This window comes from Tenrec ecaudatus, chromosome 5 (genome assembly GCF_050624435.1).
Source record: "Tenrec ecaudatus isolate mTenEca1 chromosome 5, mTenEca1.hap1, whole genome shotgun sequence".
Taxonomy (NCBI): domain Eukaryota; kingdom Metazoa; phylum Chordata; class Mammalia; order Afrosoricida; family Tenrecidae; genus Tenrec; species Tenrec ecaudatus.
This window is the reverse complement of record NC_134534.1, coordinates 143,029,183-143,055,621: the sequence shown is the minus strand read 5'-3', so window position 1 is coordinate 143,055,621 and position 26,439 is coordinate 143,029,183. Positions and strand designations below refer to the sequence as shown.

The 26,439-nt window shown below is 41.3% G+C and overlaps 1 protein-coding gene across 4 annotated transcripts in view; it reads right to left on the bottom strand.

Moving 5' to 3' along the window:
* FHIT (fragile histidine triad diadenosine triphosphatase) overlaps positions 1–26,439 on the bottom strand; it is a 1,786,389-nt gene that overhangs the window by 989,525 nt on the left and 770,425 nt on the right. For all 4 annotated transcript variants that reach the window (XM_075550745.1, XM_075550742.1, XM_075550743.1 and 1 more), the window contains one exon: positions 2,205–2,327. In XM_075550745.1, coding sequence (XP_075406860.1) covers positions 2,205–2,307 — 103 coding nt within the window. In that variant the 5' untranslated portion in view covers positions 2,308–2,327. The remainder of the gene's footprint in view (positions 1–2,204; positions 2,328–26,439) is intronic.

Genomic DNA, 26,439 nt, shown 5'->3' with positions numbered 1-26,439 from the left:
AGTTGCCTTATTAAGATTCTTCTCACGGTTGTAACCTAACAGCGTTACAAAGGTAAAGTAAAATGCAAAAGTTACAAAATCATCATATAAAAAGGATTGTCTGAATGCATTAGCCTCGGGTCCTGAGACCATTTTAAACTCAGTTTATGTGAAATAGCCTTACAAAGTGTACTTATTACAAAAATCTCCCCCTCTCCTCATCCTCAGACAGAGCTGGATCCTTCTCCCTACCTTCCAACAAGTTGAGGTTGCTTCCTATTAATATTATATTTCCTCTGTGCTTGACATTTACCCAAAGATGTTATCTGGCCAGGTTCATTTCAAAAATGACAATTCCATTTAGCAGAAAGAGAAAAAATTAGTCATCACTCACTAATTTCTAAATATTCTGTATAGACATTCCCTGACAGTCAGACATTTCCATTTCTCTTGAGTTCAAACAAAAATATGTTACCAGCCTTACATATTACCCTTTCCGAGTTGTTTACAGGAACCATGGAAAAACAAGTAACTTATTACCAAATTGGGGGGGGGGGGTAGATCATGTAGCCAAGTCCATTCCTAAGCATGAGAAAGAGGTAGATCTCTCAAATCACATGTTGGCACGACCTAAGGCAATATGATGTGTTCATCGAATTCACCTTGCAAGCCCCAGTCCCCTAATTCCTCACTAAAAATTAATTGAATCTAGCATATAAAAAGACATGACATTTAACTCTATTGCATTGACCCCAGAATTTACAGATATTCTGTTAAGTAAAATTAATCCATGAAAAAGATCACCACAAACTTACAGCAAAACCAAATTGGTCGGGGGGGGGGGGTGCTTTTGCTATTCCAAGAATTTCAAGGTCTTTTGATTAACTTAATATAAAATAAGTGTACTACTGAAAACTGTTATTTTGCACTGTTTTTCAAAATGCTTTTGTTTTTATTTAATTTCAATAAAAAAGAATGCAGAATTCTAGCACTAAGCACTCATATTTTAGACTCAGCTTTATTTTTATAAATGTAAAAGATTTCAAAATATTACTCAGAAAATGTTCACAGAAAACCATTTCTGAGTTCCTTGCCACAATTATGACTTCAATAAATTAACCATTTCATTTAGCTAATTTGCATTTGGAGATTTGTGGCATCTCTCAAACACTCCACATTATCTTTTGCTGTGTGCTATCCTTATTTAGATGTTTTGTTTTTCAACATTCAATAGCTACATGGCCAAGAAAGAAGATTATTCATGAAATTCTTAAGCACTTTGAAATTTTGCACTGAAAAAATAAAACTTGCTTTAAAAAAAATTCTTGGCATAGTTGTACATTCAAAATTACTGAGGAATTCATTTCAAAGTGAGATACTGTTTTAATGGGGGGAATGCTTATTATTTTTAAACATAAAGATTTCTATTTTTTTGTTCTCTGCACAAACTAAGTTAGACGGGGAAGAAATAAATAATATGAAGGATCAGTACAACATTTAAAGATACACAATCATGAGGGACAATTTCCACAACGTAAAAATACCCCCCGGGACGGTTCATCAATTCTTGCTCCTCCCTCTGCACAAAAGCCAACATCTCCTGTTTCAGCGGGAGGAGACAACACCAGCCCCCCACCAACAGTTTAAGCAATCATCCACACGTCGGGCTAGTCTCCAAAGAGAAAATGCTATTTCAGAGTAACATGATTTGTTTCCTGTGTGAGCATATTTATGTACGTCAATTTAATTTAAAACACAGAGCCCGGATCATTTCCAAGGGGTGAAGAAACAAAGTCAGTCTCAGACTGTCACAGAGTACCTGACGTCCACATCACAAAGATGGCAACCGATTCATAACCAGGACAACAATTCACAGCAGACAGTCTGGAAACAGAGTGCCCACGATATTCATCGGGACCATTTTAGAAGCACTTATTTATTTACACAGCTACAGTTGTGGAAAGGTCAAGCAAAAATTCACCTCCAAAGCCATGGTTGCTAAGCAACTCTTTTCAGAAGTTCTGCAACACTGATCAAGCATATTACTGGTGCCACCGGCTGGGTTCAGAATAAATATGAATAACATCTTACCTGGTCTCTCCAAAGGAGTGGGCGGGATTCCTCGCTTACCTTTCTGACGGACACCAGAGGCCAATCCTGGTCAGAGAGATTCTGAGGGCTGGAACATGTTTCCTCTCTTTAAACAAAGCAAAACCAAAGGATACGTCCTGGTACCACGGGCTTCCGGTTCACGAGGGCAAAGGAGAGTTCCGTCTTGAGAAACACCACAGAGGGCTTGATGAGATGCTGGCCGAATCTGAAAGACATTTCCTCACAGTGGACGGAGTCTGGAAAGAGAGGACAACTTTTAAAAATGGACTCTCGTAAAATTGTAAAAAGCAGCTCCTTAGACCATAAATCACTTTAGGGAAAGTACACTTGAATACTATAGATTCTTAGGTACAAAGAGGGCACCGGGTACAGTGTTCCTACTTTCACGTCCAGGGTGCTAATGCTGGATAAGTGGTCCTCGCGTAGGGAACTCTGGCTGTTGGGCTGCCTCTAGTACTGTTGGCACATGGGGGGCCGCCCAGGCTCTATTCAGAAATGTCTCTACATTTCCTGGGTGCGCCTCAACAAAATCCGCAAGGTCTATGTGTTAAGCAGTTTGTTTTTATTTTTATGCTTTCCTTTGGCCTTGTCTTTTTTTAAGTGGGAAATATTGTCCAGCAGTGACTACAACCTTTCTAATCCACCGATGCTTCTCTCAACAGGTTTTCTCTCTATTTATATGAGAGCAATTAGGAAGAAGGGAACATGGAATCACTGTTTGAACTTGCCTACAAGTGCAAACATGGAGGAGCACTCCGAGGGAACCATTAAAGCAAAATCTCCACATTTCTGAAAGAAAATAAAGGCAAAAAAGAAGAAATGGGCCAAATAGGATTTAAGAGAAGAACAATTTGCTGTTGGCCATGAGTCAGCATGCAGCAAGGTACAAGCCCCATCACCTAGGGGCCTTTCTGGAGGGAGGCAGAAGGGGGTCACGTTGAGTGTGTCCCTTGATGTTTAGGGTGAACAAATACATTCATGATCCAGACCAGATGGGACAATGCTCTGTCAGCCAGCTGCTTATATGTGATAAAGTTCTTTTCAGAATGACTGAGACTCGCCTTCTCTGGAAGATCATTTCCCCCCCCCCCTAATTTAGGAACTATCTTACTACAGAACGGCCCAATTCCTGGGTAAAACAGAAACAAGGTTACAGAAAGGATCGAGTCAAAAAGTGGTTGGCTATTTTGAGAAGCAAAAGTTCACCTCCAAAGCCTGCACAATCACTTACTGCTTCTAATGTTCTCCACAGCACACACAAGCAACCACACAGGGCTGCACACATGCCATCCATTGCAGACCACCACAAAGGCAGGACTTGATAGTTAATAGATAATAAAGAAACAAGGTAAAAGGTCTAAACACAGACACTAGTTTTTAAGAATGTTTATAACTCTCTCATACAAAAATACAGGGTCAGTAAAGATGTCACGCTAGTGCAGCAGCTCGCCTAAGACCACCTGCGAACACGTATTTCCGATGGTCTTAGAAACCGAGACATGGCTCCTCTGTCTCCAGGAGGGTCCACCCACATGCAGATACACCCATATATGAGTCCCCGGGAGTAAAGGCTGCTAGCCATGCTACTCCATGCTTCAAGACAAAATGTCATTTATTTGTCATTAGAAAGAAATATTTCACAATACATAATTACCTATTGTTTTAGTGATTAATTGCTATGCCATAATAATGTTCAACTTGTAACAATGAAAATACATCCTGCATATCAGATATTTATATTATGATTCATAACAGTAGCAAAATTATAGTTATGAAGTAGCAACTGACATAAGTTTCTAGTTGGGGGTCACCACCACATGAGGACCTGTGTGAAAGGGCTGTGGCATCAGGAAGGTAGAGAATCACTGCCCTACTTGGATGTTGGTCCCTGGATCAGAGGCAGCAGCATTGTTAGGGAACTTTTTAGAACTATCCGTTCTGCAACCCCATCCCAGAACTAGTGGACCATAAACTCTGGGTGTAGGGCATAGTAATCTATGCTTTAACTGCCCAGGGATTTCAGAACCACTCGTCTCAACAATCCAGGGACCCTTCCTTCTAGAATCCCAGGCAAATGATTGGCTAAGCTATGCTTAAACATTCCCAGCAATGGAAAATTCAATATCCGTCTGTGTTAGTCTGGATCCATTAGAGAAAATAAATCCACAGAAACTCATATATAAGACAGAGTTTTATATAAAGGTTACGTGCACATCAAGAAAACATCCCAACCCAGTGCTGTCCAAGCGCACAAGTCCAACATTAGCCCATATTGCTGACACCAATCCACAAATTGCTCCTCCATCTACCAAAACACACACTATGATGCCGACTGCAGGAAGGAAGCCGAATCAGTAAACGTGTAAGCATCTCAGTGCTGGCAGGGGTCTCCACACAGCTGCTCCAGCACTCGGGGCTGCATGGGGGCAGGTCCATGTGGCTTCTCCTTGGGGATGTCTTGCAGGAAGTGAACCTTGCCAGCTGAAGCAGGGAACTGGCTAAGGTAGCTGCACCCTGGTCCGACCATCAGAAAGCAAGAGACCCAAGAACTAGAAAGGCAAGGCTCACGGAGCCATTTATCCTTCTGCCCTTCAATTAACCCCCACATGTGTTCATTGGCCAGGTTGGCACAATAAACTTCAACTAACCCACCACCTATTCCTCCTAATAGGGTCAACTTAATCAGTCACATAGTATTTCTTCCTTCAACATCCATGTATTTGTTGTGGCCTCGTTTCTTAGGGTAATACTTCAGCTATAGGGAGATAGCATACAGGCTTTTTTGTTGTTGTTTGGGGATCCCATAAACCAGAGTGCATGCTTCTGTCAGAGACATTTTTTTCTTGTTCTAGGATAAACAGCATTAGTTCATGTAACCAGTAACTAGCTGTGGTTCTGCCTCCTTACCATCTACTCCCTGCCATTCTGGCCGTAGCAGCTCAGTTCCTCTTTGGGTAATTACTCCACCGTATATTATATGTGAGGATGTTTCTATTGCCTGGTTGTAGGAATGGGCCAGTGTTACCCTCAGTCCACTGTCACAGAGAATGGTTCAGGATTGGGTCCTGGACACACAAAATGAGCCCATCACAGGCAAGGGTATTGGCTAGAGAACTATTGTTAATTCTACGGGGGTTGTCAAAGTGTGTTCTTTTTGTTAAGTTTTCCATACTGGTAGGACATGAAGCTGAAATGGTAGAGGTTACACTCAAAAAAGACTCTGCCTTAAATTAGCTGCAAGCACCCCGAAACACAAAGTCTCATACCTAATGACATGGTTTGAAGGTCTGGGTCGCGTAAAGTCGGGAGTGATATGCTTGCAGATTATCGGTAGTTTCCTTAGAAACTATTTCAAAACTCACTGCCATGGTGTCAATGCTGAGTCATAGCCACCACCTGTGGGTTTAGGAGACTAATTGTTTAATGAAGTAGAAAGTCCAGTCTTCCTCTTTGGAGCTGCTGGTGTTTTTGAACTGCTGACCATGCGGCTCACAACCCAACACATAACCATTGCACTCTCAGAGTACGTAATTCACAGAAGCATGCGCTCTAGTTTATGGGATCCTCTGATCAGTATCCATCCAAGGATCTTCTTTTGGCTTTCAGTTCTTTTCTTTATATTAACATGTCCCCTTCATACCCAAAGCCAAGTTCCATTCTCTCCCCTCCCACCACAGGGACTTACTTTTCCTACTTAATGTAGTAGTTATAATTTCTTTACATGTTTGTTCGTATCAATTTATAGACATAAAAAGCAATATGTGGAGTTCTTACGCATATTCTTCCATTTTTATGGAGGTCTGATTGTGCTGTAGAGCTCATTACAGTTGGCCTTTCAACATTCTTCACAGATGTATTCATGTGGCTATAAATAGACCCAGTTCACTGCTTCTCACGGCATGTCCTTTCTCACTGCGTCCACTGTGCCTGTGCTTGTCCTCTGCTGTGGAGGTCACGTGGCTCCAATCTTCTATCATAACTAACCCTCCAGTCGCCAGCCTTGAGTCTATTCCCCCGGCTTTCTGTGCTAGAGTTCTACTACTATAGTTCAAACAAGAATGCTATTGTCAGTGAGTTCACTTCACCTCCTGGGGATGCTCTGTGGGTAAAATGAAGCACGTATGAGCCCAGGCCATCTCCACAATCGTTGCTTTCCTCCATCCCTGGTTGCGGCCACTGTACGTGTGTTTTGAGTGCTTTCCAACCCAGCAACCCATCTGCCAGCACGAGAGCTGACAGTGCTCTGGCGTGGCCTATTGGGTTTTAATTGGCTAATTTTCATAAGCAAATCACTACACCTTTCTCTTTGTTTGTTTTAGTCTAGAAGCTCTGTGAAACCTGTCTACCTTGGATCACCTCAGGATCTGAAATATTGGGGGCAGAGGGCCTAGCATTGCAGTAACCCACATGGTGCCACCGTACAGCAAACTGATGGGTGGTTATGCACATTCTTCAATTTTCTAAACTACATGTACCAGTTTACACTTCCAGCAGCAAAACGCGAGGGTTTCTATCTTCCTGTATCCTCGCCAGCACTCGATATCACCTGATTTACTGCGTTAGGGTGATATGCGAGGTAAACACCGTGTGCAAGTGTGTGTATTTCCCCATCTACAACCTGTCCATTTGTATTTGTCCTCGTTCCTATCCGTTCCCTTATTTCATATTCTCATTTTACAGAAGCCCATATCTATTCTAAATATTGATGTTGTTTATTAATCATATGCTTTCACCATCTGTTAATTGTTCTATTGTGTCCTGCACCAAGCAGAAAACATTCACTTTGATAGATTAAAATTCAGTATTTTGACTTTTGTTGTCATTGATGTTGTTCTGTGTGTCTAGTGTATTTGCTCCTGTTGGCTCTATGTTTTCACCCTTAGGAGTTAGGCACTCAACCCACAAGTAGTTTTGGGTATTTTGTGAAGCACAGAAACTTTATTATTTTCCTCCATCGGTGAGCCAACATTTCCATCACAGTTTTCAGGGAATGACTACTTCCAAGTTCCTATGTACACACAGGAAAGAGTCTGAAGTTCAGTCTGTTCTGTTCTTATTGTCCACCAGATGCTGCAGAAAACAGGTTGCCAAACCTGTTCTATGAAGGACTAGATCCAATAGGCCACATAGTCTCTGTCCCAATTTCTCACCTTTGCCATCTCAGCATGACAGCAGCCAGAGCCAAACCGTAAACCTGGGTGAGGCTGTGTCCCCACATTTTATTTACAAGAAACAGGCTGTAGCCTCGATTTGGTGTGCAGGTTGCAGTTTGCCAACCAAGTGCTATCGGATATCAATGCCTGGTAGAAAGAAACTCACTCCTTCGTGGTTTTTGGGTTTTGTTTTTCCTCCCAGTTTGATTTTGGACCAAACTTTTTTTCCCCAAAAAATTCTTGCTCAATGTTGATTGAAATGACACTGAATTACAATCTTAAAAAGGGAAATTTGACATTTTCATGATGTTCAATGAAGCCAATTATGAACCTCATGCATGCTCTATATTATTCCTCTGGTAAGAGTTGTAAAATTTCCCTTGTAGATTTATTCTTTCTCAGATTTATGTGTAAATGGCGATTACTTTAAAATAGTAATGGTCTGTCACTGGATTAAACCACTTAGCCATATCTGAGCTCCCCTGCTTCACAGGGGAGGAGAACTCACTTCCGCATCAGCTAGAGGCAGATCGCCACCTGGCAGAGATCAGATGAGTCTCCCCAAGCCCTTCCACAATCCAATCCTCCTTTACCTATTCTGATACCAACTATTCCCCCACAATACTGCAAATATCTGCTGGTTTCCATAATTTGTTGTAACAGCCACATAGAGCTCACAAATAACACTCAAAATTATGAGAGGCTCTTAGGGAATTTAACATGTTCCCACCAGCCAGACTCAGAAAACATGAAGGATACAGCCACTGGCCCACAGCAACACCTCCCTCAGCCAGCAGCCCCGTCTCTTCTGCAGTCCGCACTCTCTCTGTCTGTGAGCCGGTGAGCCGGAAGATTGCTTCCGTTTCAGTCTCGGTGATGCTCTTTGCTTTGTTGCATAGTCTCCTTACTTTGGCTTCCTTTGCTGTGTCCCAAGGCTTCTGGTGTCACTTCAGAGATCCCGAATGTGTTGTCCCACTGGAGGCTCTTCAACTTGATCACCTTGGGATCTCTTTCTGCTCCTGCTTCTGCGATGACTGGTCCTCCCAGCCAGGTGAGTGGCAACAAAAACTTGCCAATTCTCTCTATTTGCATGCCCTATTTGCATGGTTCTGCTCAATAAAAGTCCTATAAAGGCATTTCACTCCACCACAGATTCTCCCAATGTTATTCATTTTTGAAACTAGTTTTATTGAGCTGTCATTCATATAGCACATATTTCCATATTTGGCCATACTATTGATTTTTATATGTTGTTTTCATAGCTGGGAATCTAGTTGAAGCCTTGTATTACTGTTGATGGTTTCTACTGTTCTCTTGGATTTTCTAAATAAATAGCTTTACCAAGAAATATGATCACTATATTGTTCATTTCTTATACTGTTGGTGTGTTTTTCTTACTATATTCATCAAGTAGTGTGATTATTAAGATTTATTATACTAACCTGACTGATGAACACCTATGGGATTCATTGAAGGGCAGAGAGATAAATGGCTCGGTGAGCCTCGCCTGTCTGGTCTCTTGCTCTCTGATGGTCGGAAAAGGGTGCAAATGCCTTAGCTAGTTCTCTGCCTCAGCTGGCAAGCTGACTTCCTGTGAGACACCCCTGAGGAGAAGTCACATGGACCTACCCTGATGCAGCCTTGGGTACTGGAGAAGCCTCATGGAGACCCCTGCCAGTGCTAAGATGCTTACACGCTGATTCGGCTTTCCTCCTGTAGTCGGTGTCATTGCACGTGTTTTGTGAGTTTGAGGAGGACTTTGTAGATTGATGTTGGACATATGGGCTTGGACTGGACTGGGGTGGGATGCTTAATGTACAATTACCCATTATGTGAAGCACTCATAAAATATCAGTGTTTATGAATTTTGTTTCTCTAGTCTACCCAGACTAACACATAGTTGGTAAGATATTAAAAAGTAGAAATAATACAGGCACTTGTTCTTAACCTGAAAAGAAAGCATTTTAACATTCTTCAAATATGAGTCTCATCTGCTATATATTTTTAGTAGAAAGCTTTCATCACGTTTTTTAAAAATCTCCTATTTTTAATTTGCTAAGAGTAAATTAAATTTCAAAAGAAAAAATACCCTTTATTTCATTAAAGGCTTTTTCTACAGCATGAAGGTGGTCACATTTTTCTTAACATTGATCCATTTTTGCATTTTTATGATTAATTAAATTTAGGTTGAAGTTCATTCCTCTTAAATAGATTTCTAAATTTGATTCTTAAGGTTTTTCAGTCCTTACGGGAAGCTGAAGTACACGTGTGTGTGCACGCCCTGGAATGCAAAAGATCAGCAGTTCAAAACCACCAGCTGCTCCATGAGAGAAACACAGAGCTTTCTGCTCCTGTAAAGAGTTAGTCTCGGAAACTCACCGAGGGTGTTCTGTCCTGTCCCTGCAGGGCTGCTCTGGGAGGTATCGGCTTGAGATGTCTATATCTATATATATCTCATACATTTGTAAATAGAAAGAACTAAATTTACCTTATTTTGTTTCTTAGAAGTTAAAATTAACCTGTAAAATGGCTTCAGCATTTTCATTTTTCTGCAGACTAAGTTGTGATAATCATAACGTATTTCTTCATGATATCTGATTTAAATTTTGTTTATTGTTTGATAGCACCCATTTGGGGGGGGGCTATAGCCTTTTCATGTGTTTTAAAATATATAAGTAGAACTTCATCATATACTTTTTAACAAATGAGGAAAGTCAAATCTGTATTTGTTTTACTGATGTTGTACTTGGAGCGTTCGTATTAAAGATACTTTCCATCAGTCTCATAGGAGGTCCATTTGTTGCTGTTCAGTGTTGACCAACCCGTCCTGACGCACGGTGACCCCGTGCACAATGGAACAAAACCCGGCCTCCCCATCGCCACCCTAACCACTGTTCTCATGTTGGTCCCTGTGGTGGCGGCCACTGGGCCAAGGACCTTTCTAAGCCCCATTGCCTCTCCATCTTTCCAAGCAGGATGTCTTCCTCCAAGGACTGGTCAGTCGCCCCTGATGACAGGTCCAAAGTAGGTTACCTGAAGTCTCGCCATCCTTACATCAAAGGGGCATTTGGGCTGTCCTTCCAGACAGATGCTTGCTCTCTTGGCAATCCAAAGAAGTTTCCATATTCTTCACCAGCCCCATAATTCACGTGTGTGGATACATTTGATGTCTCTCTGGTCTATTCATTTATTTTTAGAACCAGCTTTTGCTTTACTTGCTCTAGGTTCTGCATTTATATTTCTTCTCCATTTTTACTTTTTAATATAGTGTGTTTTTCACATATACCCTGTTAGTTTTATTTTAGTTACTTAAATCAAACATTTGCTAATAAGCTTCAGATTTTCTGAATTTGTTGTTGCCATTTTTTGACAACACTGATTTATTGATCGTATTACATTAGAGTGCGCTATAGAAACTGGCTACATTATGTACCACACCACCGCACAGCACATCACATAACATTGCAATACAATGCAATACATTATATATAAGGTCATCACATTACATGTAAGATCATTAAAGCACAGTCGTGAAGTGCTCAGTTGCTGACCAGAAGGTCAGCAGTTCAAACCAATTAGCTACAACATGAAAGAACAATGTGGCAATATGCTTCCATGTGGATATACAGCTAGATAAGCTCTATGGAGCAGTTTACTCTATTCTGTAAGGTTACTATTGGCTCACTATGAATCAGAATTGGCATGACATGGCATGATATAATATAAGGTAATCTGCTTTACCTACAGCCAACTGATTTAACCACATGTAAGTTCTCTATGACAGCAACTAGGTTAGTTAGTATGTGGCCAAACAACTGGAAAATATGCACAGCCAAGTTGAACATAAACTTAAAACCACACTGGAAAATAAAACGTCAAGATTTTGCCATTTTGTTTTTAAGTGGTCAACCAAAGCAACAAATTTCTTTCAGAGTAATTCTTTATATCTCTAACAATGTTACCTCTCATGCTTTATTATCAGCTCAAAATCATACTATTCTCACTACCAGAAATGGGACTATTTTTTCCTACTTCTTGTGAATCATTTCTGATTTTATTGTGCTATATAGTAAGTTTGAAAAAAATAAAAAGAAGAAGAAAGAAACTCCACAATGCAGATAATTTAGAATTTGAGGCTTCATACTTGATCAATTAAAAAGCTGAAATTTGCCTAATCTAAACATGTCCCAAATGAACATATATTCTTCGTTGGTGAAATGATAAGTTCTATATACTTGATAGAGCAAACCTGTAAATTACTAACCGAGTTTCTGTAACTGCTTCCACTCTGTCTGATTGCGTCATCAATTTCAGAGGACTGTGTTAAACACCTAACTGCAACTGCTAGCTCAATGTCAGAGAGCCACACGCTGTTCCTCCGTATTTCCAAACCAAATTATTAAGTGTGTGCACCTTCCTGCTTGTTTCACTCCCCTGGCCTATTTAGTGTTCTTTTCCCTGTTGATTTGTATTGGACAAGTATATCTTTTCTTTCTCATGATTTACAGCTTGTGGCCTTAAAAATCTCCTTTATAAACCGCGTATTATCAATTCTAGTTTTTCTATTATTCTGTTTCCGGTTATCCGCTCTGAGCGTCTATGTTGACTGGTCTAACCTTCATAGCTCCTCAAGCACTTATTTGGACATCGAGCTAATTGTTCGTGTCCTTTCCTTTTGTTCTCCCAACCTTTCCCTTGTCAGATCACAGGCACCTTTTTTCCCCATGCATGTGAGAAAATGACATATTCTATATTTCAATGTCAGCCTTTCTTATCCTACTACAATCTATATTAATGTTCCATCTCCCAGTCACTTTCTAAAATTTGACTAATATTTAAATATGCTCTGCACAACTCTGATCATTTTCCCATTAAGTTTGTATCCCTCTTCTTCTTTCTGATAGGTCAAAATAATTGTGTTTTAATAAGAGAGCTCTTGATAGGCATTTGTCTTCCTTCACCACTGCTTGCTCCAGTGATGGTATTTTATAATTTGTTTAAACAGATGTCCCTGTTTAATCGCACCCCATCTGACCCCACAACACCAAAGCAAAACCCTAAGGATGGGCAACAGACCGGCAAGGGGAGCAAGAGAGAAAGGAAGTCCAGACGGAATATCAAAAATAGACTTTGGGGTCCCATCAGACTCCTAAAAGGCTTTTGTGTGTGTGTCATTGGTTGTTGCTGTTGTTTTCTTTTCTTTTGTTGCTTCATTTTTGCTCTCTCATGTTTTTTGTGCATATTATTATCTCTGAAGGTCTATCTAGATAAGATAGGTGGGATAAATAATCTGGAGGAGAAAACAATGGGACCAATGGTCCTGGGAGAACATGGGAGAGGGGGAAGTAGAGAAAAGGAAGTGGTGTTACTAGACCCAGGGACAAGGGAACAAGTGATCCAAAATCAGTGGTGAGGAGGGTATAAGACACCTGGTAGGGCTTGATCAAGGGTAATGTAACCAAGAGGAATTACTGAAACCGAAATGAAGGCTGAGCATAATAGAGGGACAAGAGGAAAAGAAAAGGAAATAGAGGAAAGAACTAGAGGCAAAGGGAATTTAAATACAGGCATGTACATATGTAAATATATATACATATATATGTAAATAGATCTAAGTGCATATATTCATAGGTTTAGTATTAAAGTAGCAGATGGACATTGGGCCTCTACTCAAGTACTCCCTAGATGCAAGAATACTTTGTTCTATTTAACTGGTATTCCACGATGCTCACCTCCCAGACACAATCGCTGAAGACAAAGCGGTTGCAAAGCAAATGTGGTGAAGAAAGATGATGGTGCCCGGCTATCAAAAGATATAGCATCTAGGGTCTTAAAGGCTTGAAGGGAAACAAGTGGCAATAGAGCTCAGAAGCAACAAAGCCCACATGGAAGAAGCATACCAGTTTGTGTGATCATGATGTGTCAATGGGATCCGGTATCAGGCACCAAAGAACAAAAAAATCATGTCATTGTGAATGAGGGGGAGTTCAGAGTGGAGACCCAAAGCCCATCTGTACGCAACTGGACATCCCCTTATAGAAGGGTTTCGGGGAGATGATGAGCCAGTCAGTATGCAGTGTGGCAACGATGAAACATATAACTTCCCTCTAGCTCTTAAATGCTTCCTCCCATCCACTATCAGGATCCCAATTCTACCTTACAAATCCAGGCAGGCCAGAGCATGTACACTGTTACAGCTAGGAACTGGAAACACAGGGAATCCAGGGGAGATGAACTCCTCAGGACCAGTGGTGAGAGTGGCGATATCAGAAGGTGGAGGGAAGGTCGGGTAGAAAGGGGGAACCGATCACAAGGATCTACATATAACCTTCTCCCTGGGGGACAGAGAACAGAAAAGTGGGTGAAAGGAGACAGTATAAGACAAGACAAAATAATAACAACTTATAAATTATCAAGGGTTCATGGGGGGAGGGGGAAAAGGGAGGGGAAAATGAGGAACTGATACCAAGGGTTCAAAATACTTTGAGCATGATTATGGCAACAAATGTATAACTGTGCTTGACACAATGGATGGATGGATGGATGGATGGATTGTGATCAGAGTTGTATAAGCCCCCAGTAAAATGATTTTTTTTTTTAAAAAAGGATATCCCTGTTCCCCTGGGAAGCAGTATCTCGAGCACTACTTGCTCTTATATTTTAGCTTCATCTTTGGTTTTCAGCCTCTACCAGAATTTTCTTCAGGTCTCAGAAGGGTTTTTGATAAAATATTTGAATATTTGGTCCAGCATTTCAAACTATTTTCTAAGAACAGAATCCCCTGATTATTTACCCTATCATGTTCCTAGATAGCACCAAACAAACCAGGGTATTCAGGTCATTTCAGGACATCATATGATGTTAGGTATTTAGATTTATTAGTGAGACTTAAGTGAGACAGAAGGAGCCCTGGTGATGTAATGGTTATGCATTGGTCAGTAGTTCAAAACCACCAGTCACTCTGTGTGGGAAAGATGAGGCTTTCCATTCCCCTAAAGAGTAACAGTCTTAGAAGTCCACAGGGACAGTCCTACCTTGTCCTATATGGTCGCTATGAGTTTGTGATCCAAGGACTGTAAATAATATAATACAAATCCAAAGGAAGAAACGGTATCAGAGTTTAAATTATGAATACCTAGTTTTCAGAAGCCTATGGATGATGGTGGAAGCCCAAAATCCATTGTCAGGGCCCACACCTGGATTCTGCTTCTGGTGACCCCTCAGACCATCACGGAGGAATGTGAATAGCTTGGGCATGAAGCTGAAAGCAGTGTAGACACGATTATAGTAGATGTAGTTAAGTTAAAATCTAATATCTTATTTGATTTTACTTTTGAGTGATTGAAAGGTTGTTCCAATTAAAAAAAGAAAATGAAGGGAAATACATGTGAATTAAGCCTCTGGTGAAACATCCCTGACACTGACCAGCCTTGCTATCACGCAGAGTACTTTGGAAAGTGGATTATGACAGAAGTAGTTAGGAGAATATTTAACACCTTATTATTTGAGCTCCTTTTTAACTGTATTGAAGTTGTTCTAGTTTTTAAATATTTTTGCTTTCTTTTTGATTGAGGATGTTCTCTATTTTTTTTGTGATTATTGTTAGCTTTTTTGGTATGTTTGTGGGATATGAAATCCAGATTGTGCAATCAATGTGGAGAGTACTGGGATTTAAGTTTCTTGGAGGTGTGGCAGGAGAGATTGGGGGGAAATGAGGAACTAACAGAGTGAAAAATGAATAAAATGCTCTAAAGATGATTGTATAACTCCTCTTGATAGAACTGAACTACTGAATTGACTGATAGGTGGATTATGCTCCAACAAAACTATTTTGGGAAGAAAAAAGTGACTCATTCTAGAAAGTCTAACTGAACCTTGTATATCTATCTATCTGTAGAAACAAACAACCCATCTCCATCGCTGTGAAGTTGAAAACTGCGTAGAGCTCCTTCATAGAGTTTCCAAGACAGAACTCTTGAGCCAAATTAGCAGCCAAGGCTTAACCACTCTGTCACCAGGACTCCTCTGAAACAGCAATGGTGAGTAGATTCAAAAACCAAACGTGATGTCATCATATTGAAGCTGAGTCACAGGGACCCTGAGGGCAGGGTAGAACTGTCCCCTGTGAGTTTTTGAGCCTGTAGCTCTACAGGCATAGGAAGTCTTATCTTTCCCCCTCCCAGGGGTTAGCAGCCCAACGCTTACGCACTACGCCCCACGGTTCCTTGGGACACAACATCTTTGTTTCTAGCCAATTCGTTATCCGGTGCTGCTAAGTTTGTCCTCTCCTAGTTTGGCAAGCTAGAAGTCCTCAGTCAGGGGGTCGGCTCTAGGGAAATAGTTTTCTCTCTGCCGACACTGGAAGAAGGTCCTTGTCTTCCTTCAACCACTGTTTGCTTTGAAGCGCTCCTTGTTCCTGGGCACACATCTTCCTAGCACAGAGACCACGGGTCCAAAGGGCCCACTCCTTCCTAGGTGTTTCTTGGTGATAGTCAGTTCCCCTTCCTCCTTTGTTTGCTTTGTTCTCCCTTAATCTCTTGTAAAATAAAGCACAGGACTCAAGCAAGGGTTGGACTGGGGTCAAGGTGGGCTTTGAGAAAAGATGTTACTTGAATTGTGTCTTCTTGAAGTGACCCAAGATTCAGCCCACACTCTCACTCAGAAACCCCAACTCACTGCCACCTGCCATCTCATTGATTATGATTCACAGTGACCCTGTAGGACACAGAAGAATGGCCTCTGTGTGCTTCTGAGGAGCTCCTGATGGTTTTGAAGTGCTGACCTTCAGGTAACCCACTACCACACCAGGGCTCCTAGACCTGTCACATGAAGTAGAAGGAGATTTAAGGGATCACTTAGATACAACCCTATCATTTTAGAGGTGTAAGATAAGTCCAGAAAGTGAAATGACCCGCTCAGATCCATTCTTCACCTTAGGGAGTAGCCCGGTTCTCTATCAAAACAAAATCCCTCCCACTGCTGTCAAGTTGATCCCTACCAAAGAGATTCTACAGGACAAAAGAGAACCTCTCCATAGTGTTTTCAAAGCTGTCCTAAAGGAAGGCCACTGCGTCTTTCTGCTGTGGCGGGGCTAACGTGTTCCAGCCACTCACCATTTGCTTAGCAGCTGAGTGCTTAACGAGTGAACCACCATGGCTTCTCTGGCTTTCTCTGTAGAACTCGGTTTAAGGACGTCTCCCATTTGGGAAATTAAGATCTCAGGGACCTTAATATCTCAGGGTTCCTTACTGTCAGGCTCTCTCACTAGATGGGGAACACACAATTTAAAATATTTCTTGAGAAGGTAACGTGTCCAATCGATACCCATGTGGCAAGTTTTCAAAAATGAAGACTTTAGCAAATACAGCTAAGAGAGCATGCTTATGAAGAGGCTATGCCTAGCCTTTAATCCACTAGGAAATTCTCTCGTGCGTTCCGTGATTGATCTCTTCTTTTTCTCTTAATCACATTTTGGGGAAAATGAAAAGTTTCCATACTTCTGAAAACAATAACATACTCTTCCTATTCAAAATGGTGGTCAGCTGACCAGCAGGCTCTGCACAACCTGAGGCTCCAACCCAGACCCACTGCACTCATTTCCATGTCAACAGGATGCCCCGTTGTGTTACATGCTTGTCCCTTCCCATCAGCACTAGGTTCAAAACCAGTGTTAACGCTGCTTGGGTTTCGGGAGGAAATGAGATCGTCCACTTCTAGGATGTTTGAACCTCCAAAGCCTGGTGGACAGTTCTATTGTATGGGCACTCTGAGTCAGAACCCACTTGATGATAGCGGGTTGGAGGCTTTCATGGAGAACATATTCTTACGCTCCAACAGAATTTCTAGAATGATAAGAATGAGAACGCAGATCTACAATCAGACAAACCTAAATTCAAATCCTATCTCCTTTACCAACTGACTGCATGAATTTGGATAAGGTCTTCAACCTCTTTGAGTTGCTGAAATGGGATCACTTCACACACACAAAGGATTTAATAATTACTGTTAAGGACTCCGGGTGGCACAATGGTTAAGCATGAAGCTCTTAACGATAGTGGTTGGCAGTTCAAACTCATGCAGCAGCATTATGGAAGGAAACACTTGATCTCCTTTCATAAAAAATAACATGCTGCGTGAAGAATGAGAAAACTGGTACAATAAATAAAGCTTTTAATAACAGGTGAAACCATGGTGAGCGAGGAAGGGAGCAAAGGAAATAATAGGCTAGAGGGGATACAGGGGGCTCATCTGGATAAAGGGGAAGGCAGCACCCTAAAAGACAGAGACGAAGAAAGCCAGGGGGGAAAGGAATAGGGCAAGTCATGTGGAGGGTTAATAAATTGCTTAAGTTGTTGAATATAAAATGATGAGCTGATACATACGACTAAAACAACAGGCAATATTGACAAATTGCTTGGAATAGTGCTTTTTGCATAAATAAAAGACAGATAAATAAAACCATCTGTTTGGCACTGCACTGCTACTGAGGCAGAGCAGTGTTAGTTTCAGACTAGCATCTCATTAAATCGTAGAAGCAACACTTGCTTACTACTCTAACCAGGCTAAGCAATTTATATGTACCACCTTTTGTAATCCTCCTGACAATCTTATGAGGAAGGTACTTAACAGATCAAGACTTTCAGAGATCTCTTTGATTACTTCTCATTTGCAAGTTCCTAGGTTTTAGAATCGGTCTGCTCAAAGGACATCAAACCTGCAAAGCTATGGACAATCACTGGTTATTACCTTGCAGGAAAGATTTCCAAAACTTTACATTCCACAATAGCATAGAGAGAAGGACCATGATCCCATAACCTGTCAACACTGGGAATTCTCTACCTCTCCAAACCTCTTATTAAAATGTATGATATTTCAGGAATAATTATGACCTAGCTAAAACAATGGGCTATAAACTCTGTTATCTCCTAGGCAACAAGGAAGCCAGATAGGATGATAAAGAAAAGAAAGACCATTCTTTGCTTTAAAAAAATGGAAAATTTGCAATCCCTTTTAACGGGATAAAACTGAAACACGGTCTTCCATTGGTACTGGGAGTGATAATATTTACTCTAAAAGCAATCTCCTTTTTTATAGACTGACATGATCCAGCACACAGCAGGAATGTAGAAGGGCATCAGTATGTTTGGGGGGAGTGGGGCATAAGAAGAAGCTGTATTAACAGTGAGCCTACCAATTGGAGGACGTGTTTCTACTTCAAGTAGCTTCATTCTGTAAAACTGGACACTCACATATTCACTGAAAATGTAAATGGAATCGAAGAGCCGCTGACCTGTGGTTCCTAAAGCTAACCTTGATAGAAAAATGACCTGCCATCTAACTGAACAACACACTCCCTGTTCACCAAAATTCCAAGCATCTCTTATTGATGCCTTTGAGAACAATAAAGAGATATGACTGCATTGTTGGAGACGTGAATTTTGGTCCCTATGATTTGTAAAACAGCTAAAAGCTACAGGCATATGTCAAAATTACACAGGAGACAATGTAACAATCCTCACAAGAAGATGACATGAAACACAAAGAAAAGGAGAAGACAGCTTGAAATGTCTCAGGATTTAAGCAAACATAAGTGTTCTTGCAACATTTTTATACAAAGGGGAAAAGAAACACAACAATTTTTAGTAAAGTAGATTAAGTCATCAACCTCTGGTGTCACGAAAGAAAAATTTTCAATTGTTAACAAGTCAAGGAAAATCCTGCAGCTTAGCTATTTTTAAACAGAAAAAAACACACACACACACACATTTCAAAATTCCAACAGCCTTTTACTAAAGATTTCAGTGAATTGGTTCACGCTCATTGCCACTACACCACCACATATAAATGAATTGGCACAGTGGCTGCAACAATGGGTACAAAGATAACAATTATGAGGATGGAGCAGGACCCTGCTGTTTCTCTCTGCTGTACACAGAGTTGCTATGTGTAAAAACTGACTGGATGGAACCCCAAGACAACAAAAATAAATACCATATATACATTCAACATGTGATTGTTTTCCATCTCTAACATTACTTTTCACTGGTTCCTTCCTTCTCCACAAAACTATTCAGCATCTGCCAACACATCATGAAGTAATTAAAGTGTCCCTTGAACTTGTTGTTTTAAAAAGTATAATTATTTATTCAGCAAAGATTTGTCCACATTCTGCATATGCTTAATCCTATTGTAGTGGTGAAAAACAAGTATCAGGCTCCTACCACTCGGGCATCCACCCAGATTCAGGGTGTGTGCGCGCGCGCACACACATACACAAAACATCAAGCACCATCTGGAGGTGGGAGTAGGCAATAAACTGGTGCAGAGAAAGTGGCTGGTTGGGTGGCCATACAAAGGGTATCTCATATTTGAGTTGCGACTGAAATGATGAGAAAGGTGTAGGAATGTCTTGAGATAGTAGGTTGCAGATGGGGGAATCTCTAAGGGTCAAGGCAAAGGACTCCAAATCTTTGGGAAAAGAGGAAAATAGTGGGAAGCAGTCTGAAAACAAGACAGAAGCAAAGAGATGGGTAGAGACCCATGGAATGTCTTCTTTGGTGTTTCTGTCAATAAGCAGTGACAAGTGCAAGATGACGCTGTGTTCAGTGTTCGATTATGATATTTTAAAAAAGATCTTCCCTGCGTTAATTAAAATAATCGCAGCAGCTAAAACGAAAAATGCCCAGATCCACTCCCAATTGTTTGTTCTCTGTGAACATAATTTTTGAGATGATATTCATAAACTTTTAATGTTTACAATTCAGTCTTGCCATCATCAGTTCTAAAGAACATTCTGGCTTTGCTTCTTCCGAGACTGATTTGCTTGTTCTTTTGGCAGGCGATGTACTTTAAATATTTGCTGCCTACACCGTAATTCAGATGCACGAATTCTTCTTTAATCTTCCTTCACCACTGACCAACTTTCACATGCATAAAGGACGATAGAAAATATTAAGGCTTGAATGGAAGTGTGAGGGCAGACCCCACAACAATGCTCCAAACCTTGATGGCAAGGGAACAACAAGCAGCAAATCAGGAACAGAGAGGTCTATAGGGCCAGCCCAGTCAGAGCCAAACTGGCCCCTTCCTTAGAAGTATGTGTTACAGAGGGCAACACTAAACCTACAAATTGGGGGGAGGGACCGGCCTGCCATGCCCAAATGGAAGCAAACCAAGAAGAAAACAGAGAGAGTGAGGGACTAGACCCCATACTGGCACACCATGCCCTGAGGACACCGTCTCTGCAGAGAGCTGCTAAGGCACAGTGAGGACTGTAGGGTCAACAACAGCTAAGACAGGATGTCCCCTCGCTGGGGCATACTGAGAGAGGGGACAATACTGAGGACACACGGTGGGGTGTGAGTCTGGACTGACCTCACCCACAGTGGGGCAAACCAAAAAGGGAACATAACAGATCAACACAGGAGCAAATCAAAGCCACAAAGCCCGAGGATCCCCTAAAATAGATTTCAGGCTAAGAGAGGCATTTCCGGAAACCCGCAGGATTGGTGGGGAGATAGTGATAAAGGTCAGCAGACAGACTTGGAATTATGTATGCTTTTTCATTTTTTTCTCTTTTTCTTCAACCTTTTATTTTGTCTCCATTATTGTTGTTTTGCCTACCTGTATAAGGGTAGGCAAGGGAAGGAAGCCCAAGGAGAAGCAACCGGTCCGACTTGAAGGGAGGAGGAGGTGGGGCAAGGGAGCAGGGAGTAAACAACGTCATAGACAGGGAATAAACAGTGAATTAAAATCAACAATGAGGGGGACATAGAAACCCTGGTGATGTTGAAGGAACATCCATCTGGCTGGGAGTAATTACTAACAGGCAGAAAAAATGCCAGCATTATGGTGGAGTAGGGGGAAGGTAAAAGGAAGCAGAGGAAAGATCTAGGAATCAAAGCTATGGATAGAAGTAAAAACTTAAGTGTGTACATATGTAACTATATTCATTCATAAAAATAGATGTATTGTCCTATGTACATATATTTACATGGCAGTACATTGAGGAAGTAGACAGACTTTGGGCCTCTGCTCAAGCCCTCCCTCAGTGCAAGAACATTTTGTTCTAACAACCTGGCAATCTGTGATGCTCACACTCCAGACACAGTTGCTGAAGACAAAATGTGTGCATAAGCAAATATGGTGAAGGAAGCTGATGGTGCCCGCTATTAAAAGATATAGCATCTGGAGTTTTAAATACTTGAAGTTAAACAAGCGGCCAGCTAGCAGAGAAGTAATAAGCCCACATGGAAGAAGCACAACTGTCTGTGTGATCACGGGGTGTTGACAGGATCAGGTAATAGGCATCAGAAGACCCAAAACAAAACAAAACAAACAAAACATATCGCAATGGTTGGAAACAGAGAGAAAGGATCAGAGCTTTAGAATGCATCAGTACTTTATTTCTTTATGGCTCAATAATACTCATTGCATAGATAGATGACATTTTGTTTGGCTAGTCATTGAATAACAGACATTTGGGTTGTTTTCACGTCTTTGTTATTATAAAACTATCGTGAACATTTCCATAAAAGCTTCCTTTGTGGACATGGGTTCAGTACTCATAAAAGCTTGGATAGAAATGCTTTGAGGTGGACTAGGCTGGGGCACCTTCTTGATATAAAATTACTTCTTGATTGAAAGTACATATATGAGGGTCGCTGGTTTTAGTTCCCTAGACAATGCTGGTTTTATTTCTCTAGCACAATTGCCAACTTCCTGACCTGTATTTACACCCGCTCCTTGAACTGCCTCCACGCCTCTGGGCCCTTTACCTTCTTGCTTTCCCCACCCTCCCCAAGTGTCATCTGCTCTGCTGATTACTCATCCAATGGGACCACGAAAACCAAATATAGAACATATACCTTACATGTATAATAATCTTCTCTTAATTTTTTAAAATAGTTTGTGCATCTACAAGTAACATTTTGAAATCATTTGTGTGTATATTTATATGGATGGGCTTCAAAATGTTCACGGGACAAACTCTTTTAATTCCACTTTTCCATGAACGTTATGAAGCCCTCCAGTGCGTGTGGCTTGAAGTGTGGTGTAAGAAGTTAAGCACTTAACTACCAGCCAAATGGTTGGTGGTTTGAACCCCTTGAGAAGCAACAGCAAAGACCAGCCTGGTGACCTGCTTCTTGAAGACTCTCTCATGCCAGTCTCCTTAAAGAGTTCCCTTGTAGAAACCACGGGTTCTCAAATTCCTCTCCTCCACCAAGAAAGATATAGAAACATAATACTGATCCAAATGAGGTCGTCAGAGAAGGGTACATGAACTACCGAGAACAGGACAGGGTATAAAGACCAAAGTTTGTTAGTAATTTCCAGGAGCTGGAGGGAGAGTTGTTACTTGGGGGAGGGGGGCAATACATTTGTTAAGGTCATGAGGAAATTTGGGAATGGACAGAAGTGATAATTGCATAAATGGGCAAAATTTATGTCGTTGGATTCTGCATGTAAAAACACTGAAATGGTAAAATGTTTTTAAATCTGTCTTTTTAGCATAATTGAACCAAAAAAGGCACAGGGAGTGAAGAAGTGATTTCAGTGTGTTTTATCCTTCAACTCTGATCTTAAAATGTATAAAATTTAAAAGTGCTTATAATGACATTTTAACAAGTATTTCCTGCCAAAATAAATACAGGTGGTGGAGGTCTATAAAACCAGCATCAAGGCCTTGGGCCATTTAGAAAATAAACAGCCTGTGTTTGCAGATAACCATCTCAGGTCAAAAAGACACAAGCCAGGATTAAAAGAGACCAGATTTCTAAACTGAAGGACAATGACTTCACAGTGTGATGGAGGCTACTGGATTCGTCCTAACATGATTTCTTATGAACTGTGCTAACAGGCAGGGAATGTTACAGGCTATCGATCATGTTAAGACCATACAATAGGAAGGGACTCACAAGTTGAGAATCGTCTTAATACCTCCAGGAATTAACCGAACAGTTGTAACCCTAGCTGTCGAATTCTGACTTGTACCATACCCTTCACACAATCAAGCGAGAGCCGCCAACGTTTACCTCCACAGGCTGGGCGGTAATTCTGAAAATGGATGAAGGCAACTGGCTCTGGAAGTTGTGCATGGTAAATCTAAGTCACCTATGATTTTTCAGAAATAACCATATGTTAGCATCGCTTTATCACATCAGAGATCTATCAACATTGAAGACACCTGGGTCCTTTACCATTTTTTTCTTCATATGTTCTGGTGTATTGACAATAACGAATGGAGAAATGTCAAAGCAAAATTCCCAAATTGTGTTATAGATCCAAAGTAAACATTGAAGAAATCAAAGCTTCCAAACAAATGAATGCAAGACAGTGATTACTGTCTCTGCACACAAGGAAAAATCCACCATATTTTGACTAAAGTGAAGTAGCAGGGTTTGGGTAGTCATGGAATTTTCCTGAAACACAGTGGTAAAGCAAATTCTGATTTCAATTACCGCTGTGTGTCATTTCAACTCTATAAGCTTCCTTCTATTTGCACTGTTCTCCCATATGCAGCAATTTCATCCAATATAATTGTGCTATTCACCTGATAACTGCATGACTGCCAAATCTATTAAATCATGGCATTCTACAGGTGAAATCAAGGAATGCAATACATGTAGAACCACACGTAGAGCATTCTGCATCAATGTCTTTTCAATGGCAAATAGATATCACCACTGCTGTAGTTAGCTGACATCAAATCAGCTCCGGCTCATAGTGGCCACATAACACCATGACACAAAACACTGCCCAGTCCTGCGCCGTTTTCACAAGCGTTGTTATATTCAAGCTCACTGTTGAAGCCACTGCGTCAACCCATCTCCTTGTCAGTCTTTCTTTTTCACTGACCTTGCATTTTCCAAAGTCTGAAGACCTTTCCCAGGGCCTAGTCTGTTCCGGTAACATGCCCAAAGTACAGGAGACCAAGTCTCATTTCCTCACTTCTTTTTTTAACAGTAAGAGCATATTTTATTATCACTTTGTTAAAGGTGTATTTCTTTAATCATTTTATTGGGGGCTCGTATCACAACTCGTATCACAATCCATACATACATCAATTGTGTAAAGCACATTTGCACATTCGTTGCTCTCATCATTCTCAAAACATTTGCTCTCTGCTTAAGCCCCTGGTATCAGCTCCTCATTTTCCCCCTCCCTCCCCACTCCACCCTCCCTCATGAACTCTTGATAATTTATAAATTATAATTTTGTTATATCTTACACTGGGTGACGTCTCCCTTCACCCACTTTTCTGTTGTCCGTCCTTCAGGGAGGAGGTTATATGTAGATCCTTGTAATTGGTTCCCCCTTTCCACCCCACCTTCCCTCCACCCTCCCAGTATAGCCACTCTCACCACTGATCTTGAGGGGGATCATCTGTCCTGGAGTCCCTATGTTTCCAATTCCTTTCTCTACCAGTGTACATCCTCTGGTCTAGCAATATTTGTGAGGTAGAATTGGGATCATGATAGTGGGGGGGGGGGCGTGAGGGGAAGCATTTAGGAACTAGAGGAACGTTGTATGTTTCATTGTTGCTAAATCGCACCCTGACTGGCTTGTCTCCTGCCTGCAACCCTTCCTTAACGGGATGTCCAATTGCCTCCAGATGGGCTTTGGGTCTCCACTGGGCACTCCCCCACACCATCCTCACTTCTAAGGAGCATTCTGTCTATACCTCTTCCAAGACAAAACTGCTTATACTTCTAACAGCCCATGGTGTTTTCAATATTCGTTGCCAATACCATATTTCAAATCCATCAAATCTTACACTTGTGTCTTTATTTGTGATCTGGGAGACACTAAACTAAAATACAAATTCAAGGCCTTCACTCCAAAGCCGTCCCAGAGCATTCAGCCACTGCTCTCTCCTAGGTTCACAGAGACAATGGTGAAATAAAATTTTCAAAGATCCAACAATGGTTCCTCTACCATGTGCTTGCTCATTAGAACCAGCAGGACCAGGACTCGGGACAACAGCAGACAGCCAAAACAAAGCCATCAGTCACAGGGTCTTGGGATAGGGCTTCCCAACTTCTTCACATACTGTGCTACGATGGCCATGTCTTATTTTAAATTCGGAAAATCAGACAAATCGTGGAAGAAGACCAACAGTAAACTAAGACAAGAATTGGGGAAGAAATCAAGTCTGGAACCTTTGTCTGCCACCGTGGCTTGTGCAGCGTTGAGAAGGGCTCCGTCAAGAATAGTTGCTTTGCATTGTGTGGCAAATGCTTTCCTGCCCCCACCCCAGAGATGTGTGAGCTTTGTGAGAAGCCCTTGGAGTGACAATCACAAGCCCCCCACCTTTTCTTTCTATCTCTCCATTCTCTCACTGTGATAGGAACTCATCAGGGAATCTCCATCCCTACCTGTCTCATTACCTCTTCACTCTATTTGTCACCATTTAGGAGATTCAGAACTCTTAATTATTAGCTTGCTCTTATGAACAGTAATGAGGCTCTGACTGCCTAACTGGGGAGCATCTTCTACACTAACGAGCAAGCAGCCTGAGACCCACACCTGAATCCTGTCACGTGGCTCCATTGTTCAGTCCAGGTGGGAAGTTTTCTGTCTACAGACAAGCTTCTGCAAGATAGCTGGAATTTGCAGGGTGGCTATTATGCATTCACTCTGGTCTTATGATTCACACAGACTCAAAACAGCTTTCCTGTGTGGTCGTATTCATTTGCATACTGAGTATTGCCTCCCTTATAATAATACTTTACTGTTTCATTCTTCCTTATCCTCCTCTTCGATTATATAAGGGCTTGCTGGAGCAGAGCCTTCTCAAAGAAAACACTAATTGGTCATTTTCCTACCACTTTTTTGATCTTGTCCTAACTTCAAAAGAAAAACGAGGCCCTTATCATTATTTGAGTGATTTGTCTGTGTACAAACGTTCCCTGGCTGCAACCACAATGACCAGCATATTGCCTCAAACACAAGAGGTGCTGGAGAAATATTATTTGACATAGATAAAGTTTCCTGAGCACTGAGGAAAGACAGATCCAGATTCATAGGAGATAGAAAGATAAAGGATGAGGAATCAGCTGGTCCCCCTGAAGCTATAACAATGATTTCTTATAGTTAACTAGGGAAAATGGGACTAACCTTATATTCATCTCTTCCTGGACTTCATATCCGTTCCTAGCAGCAGGATGTTACACCACTGATAGCACATAAGCTG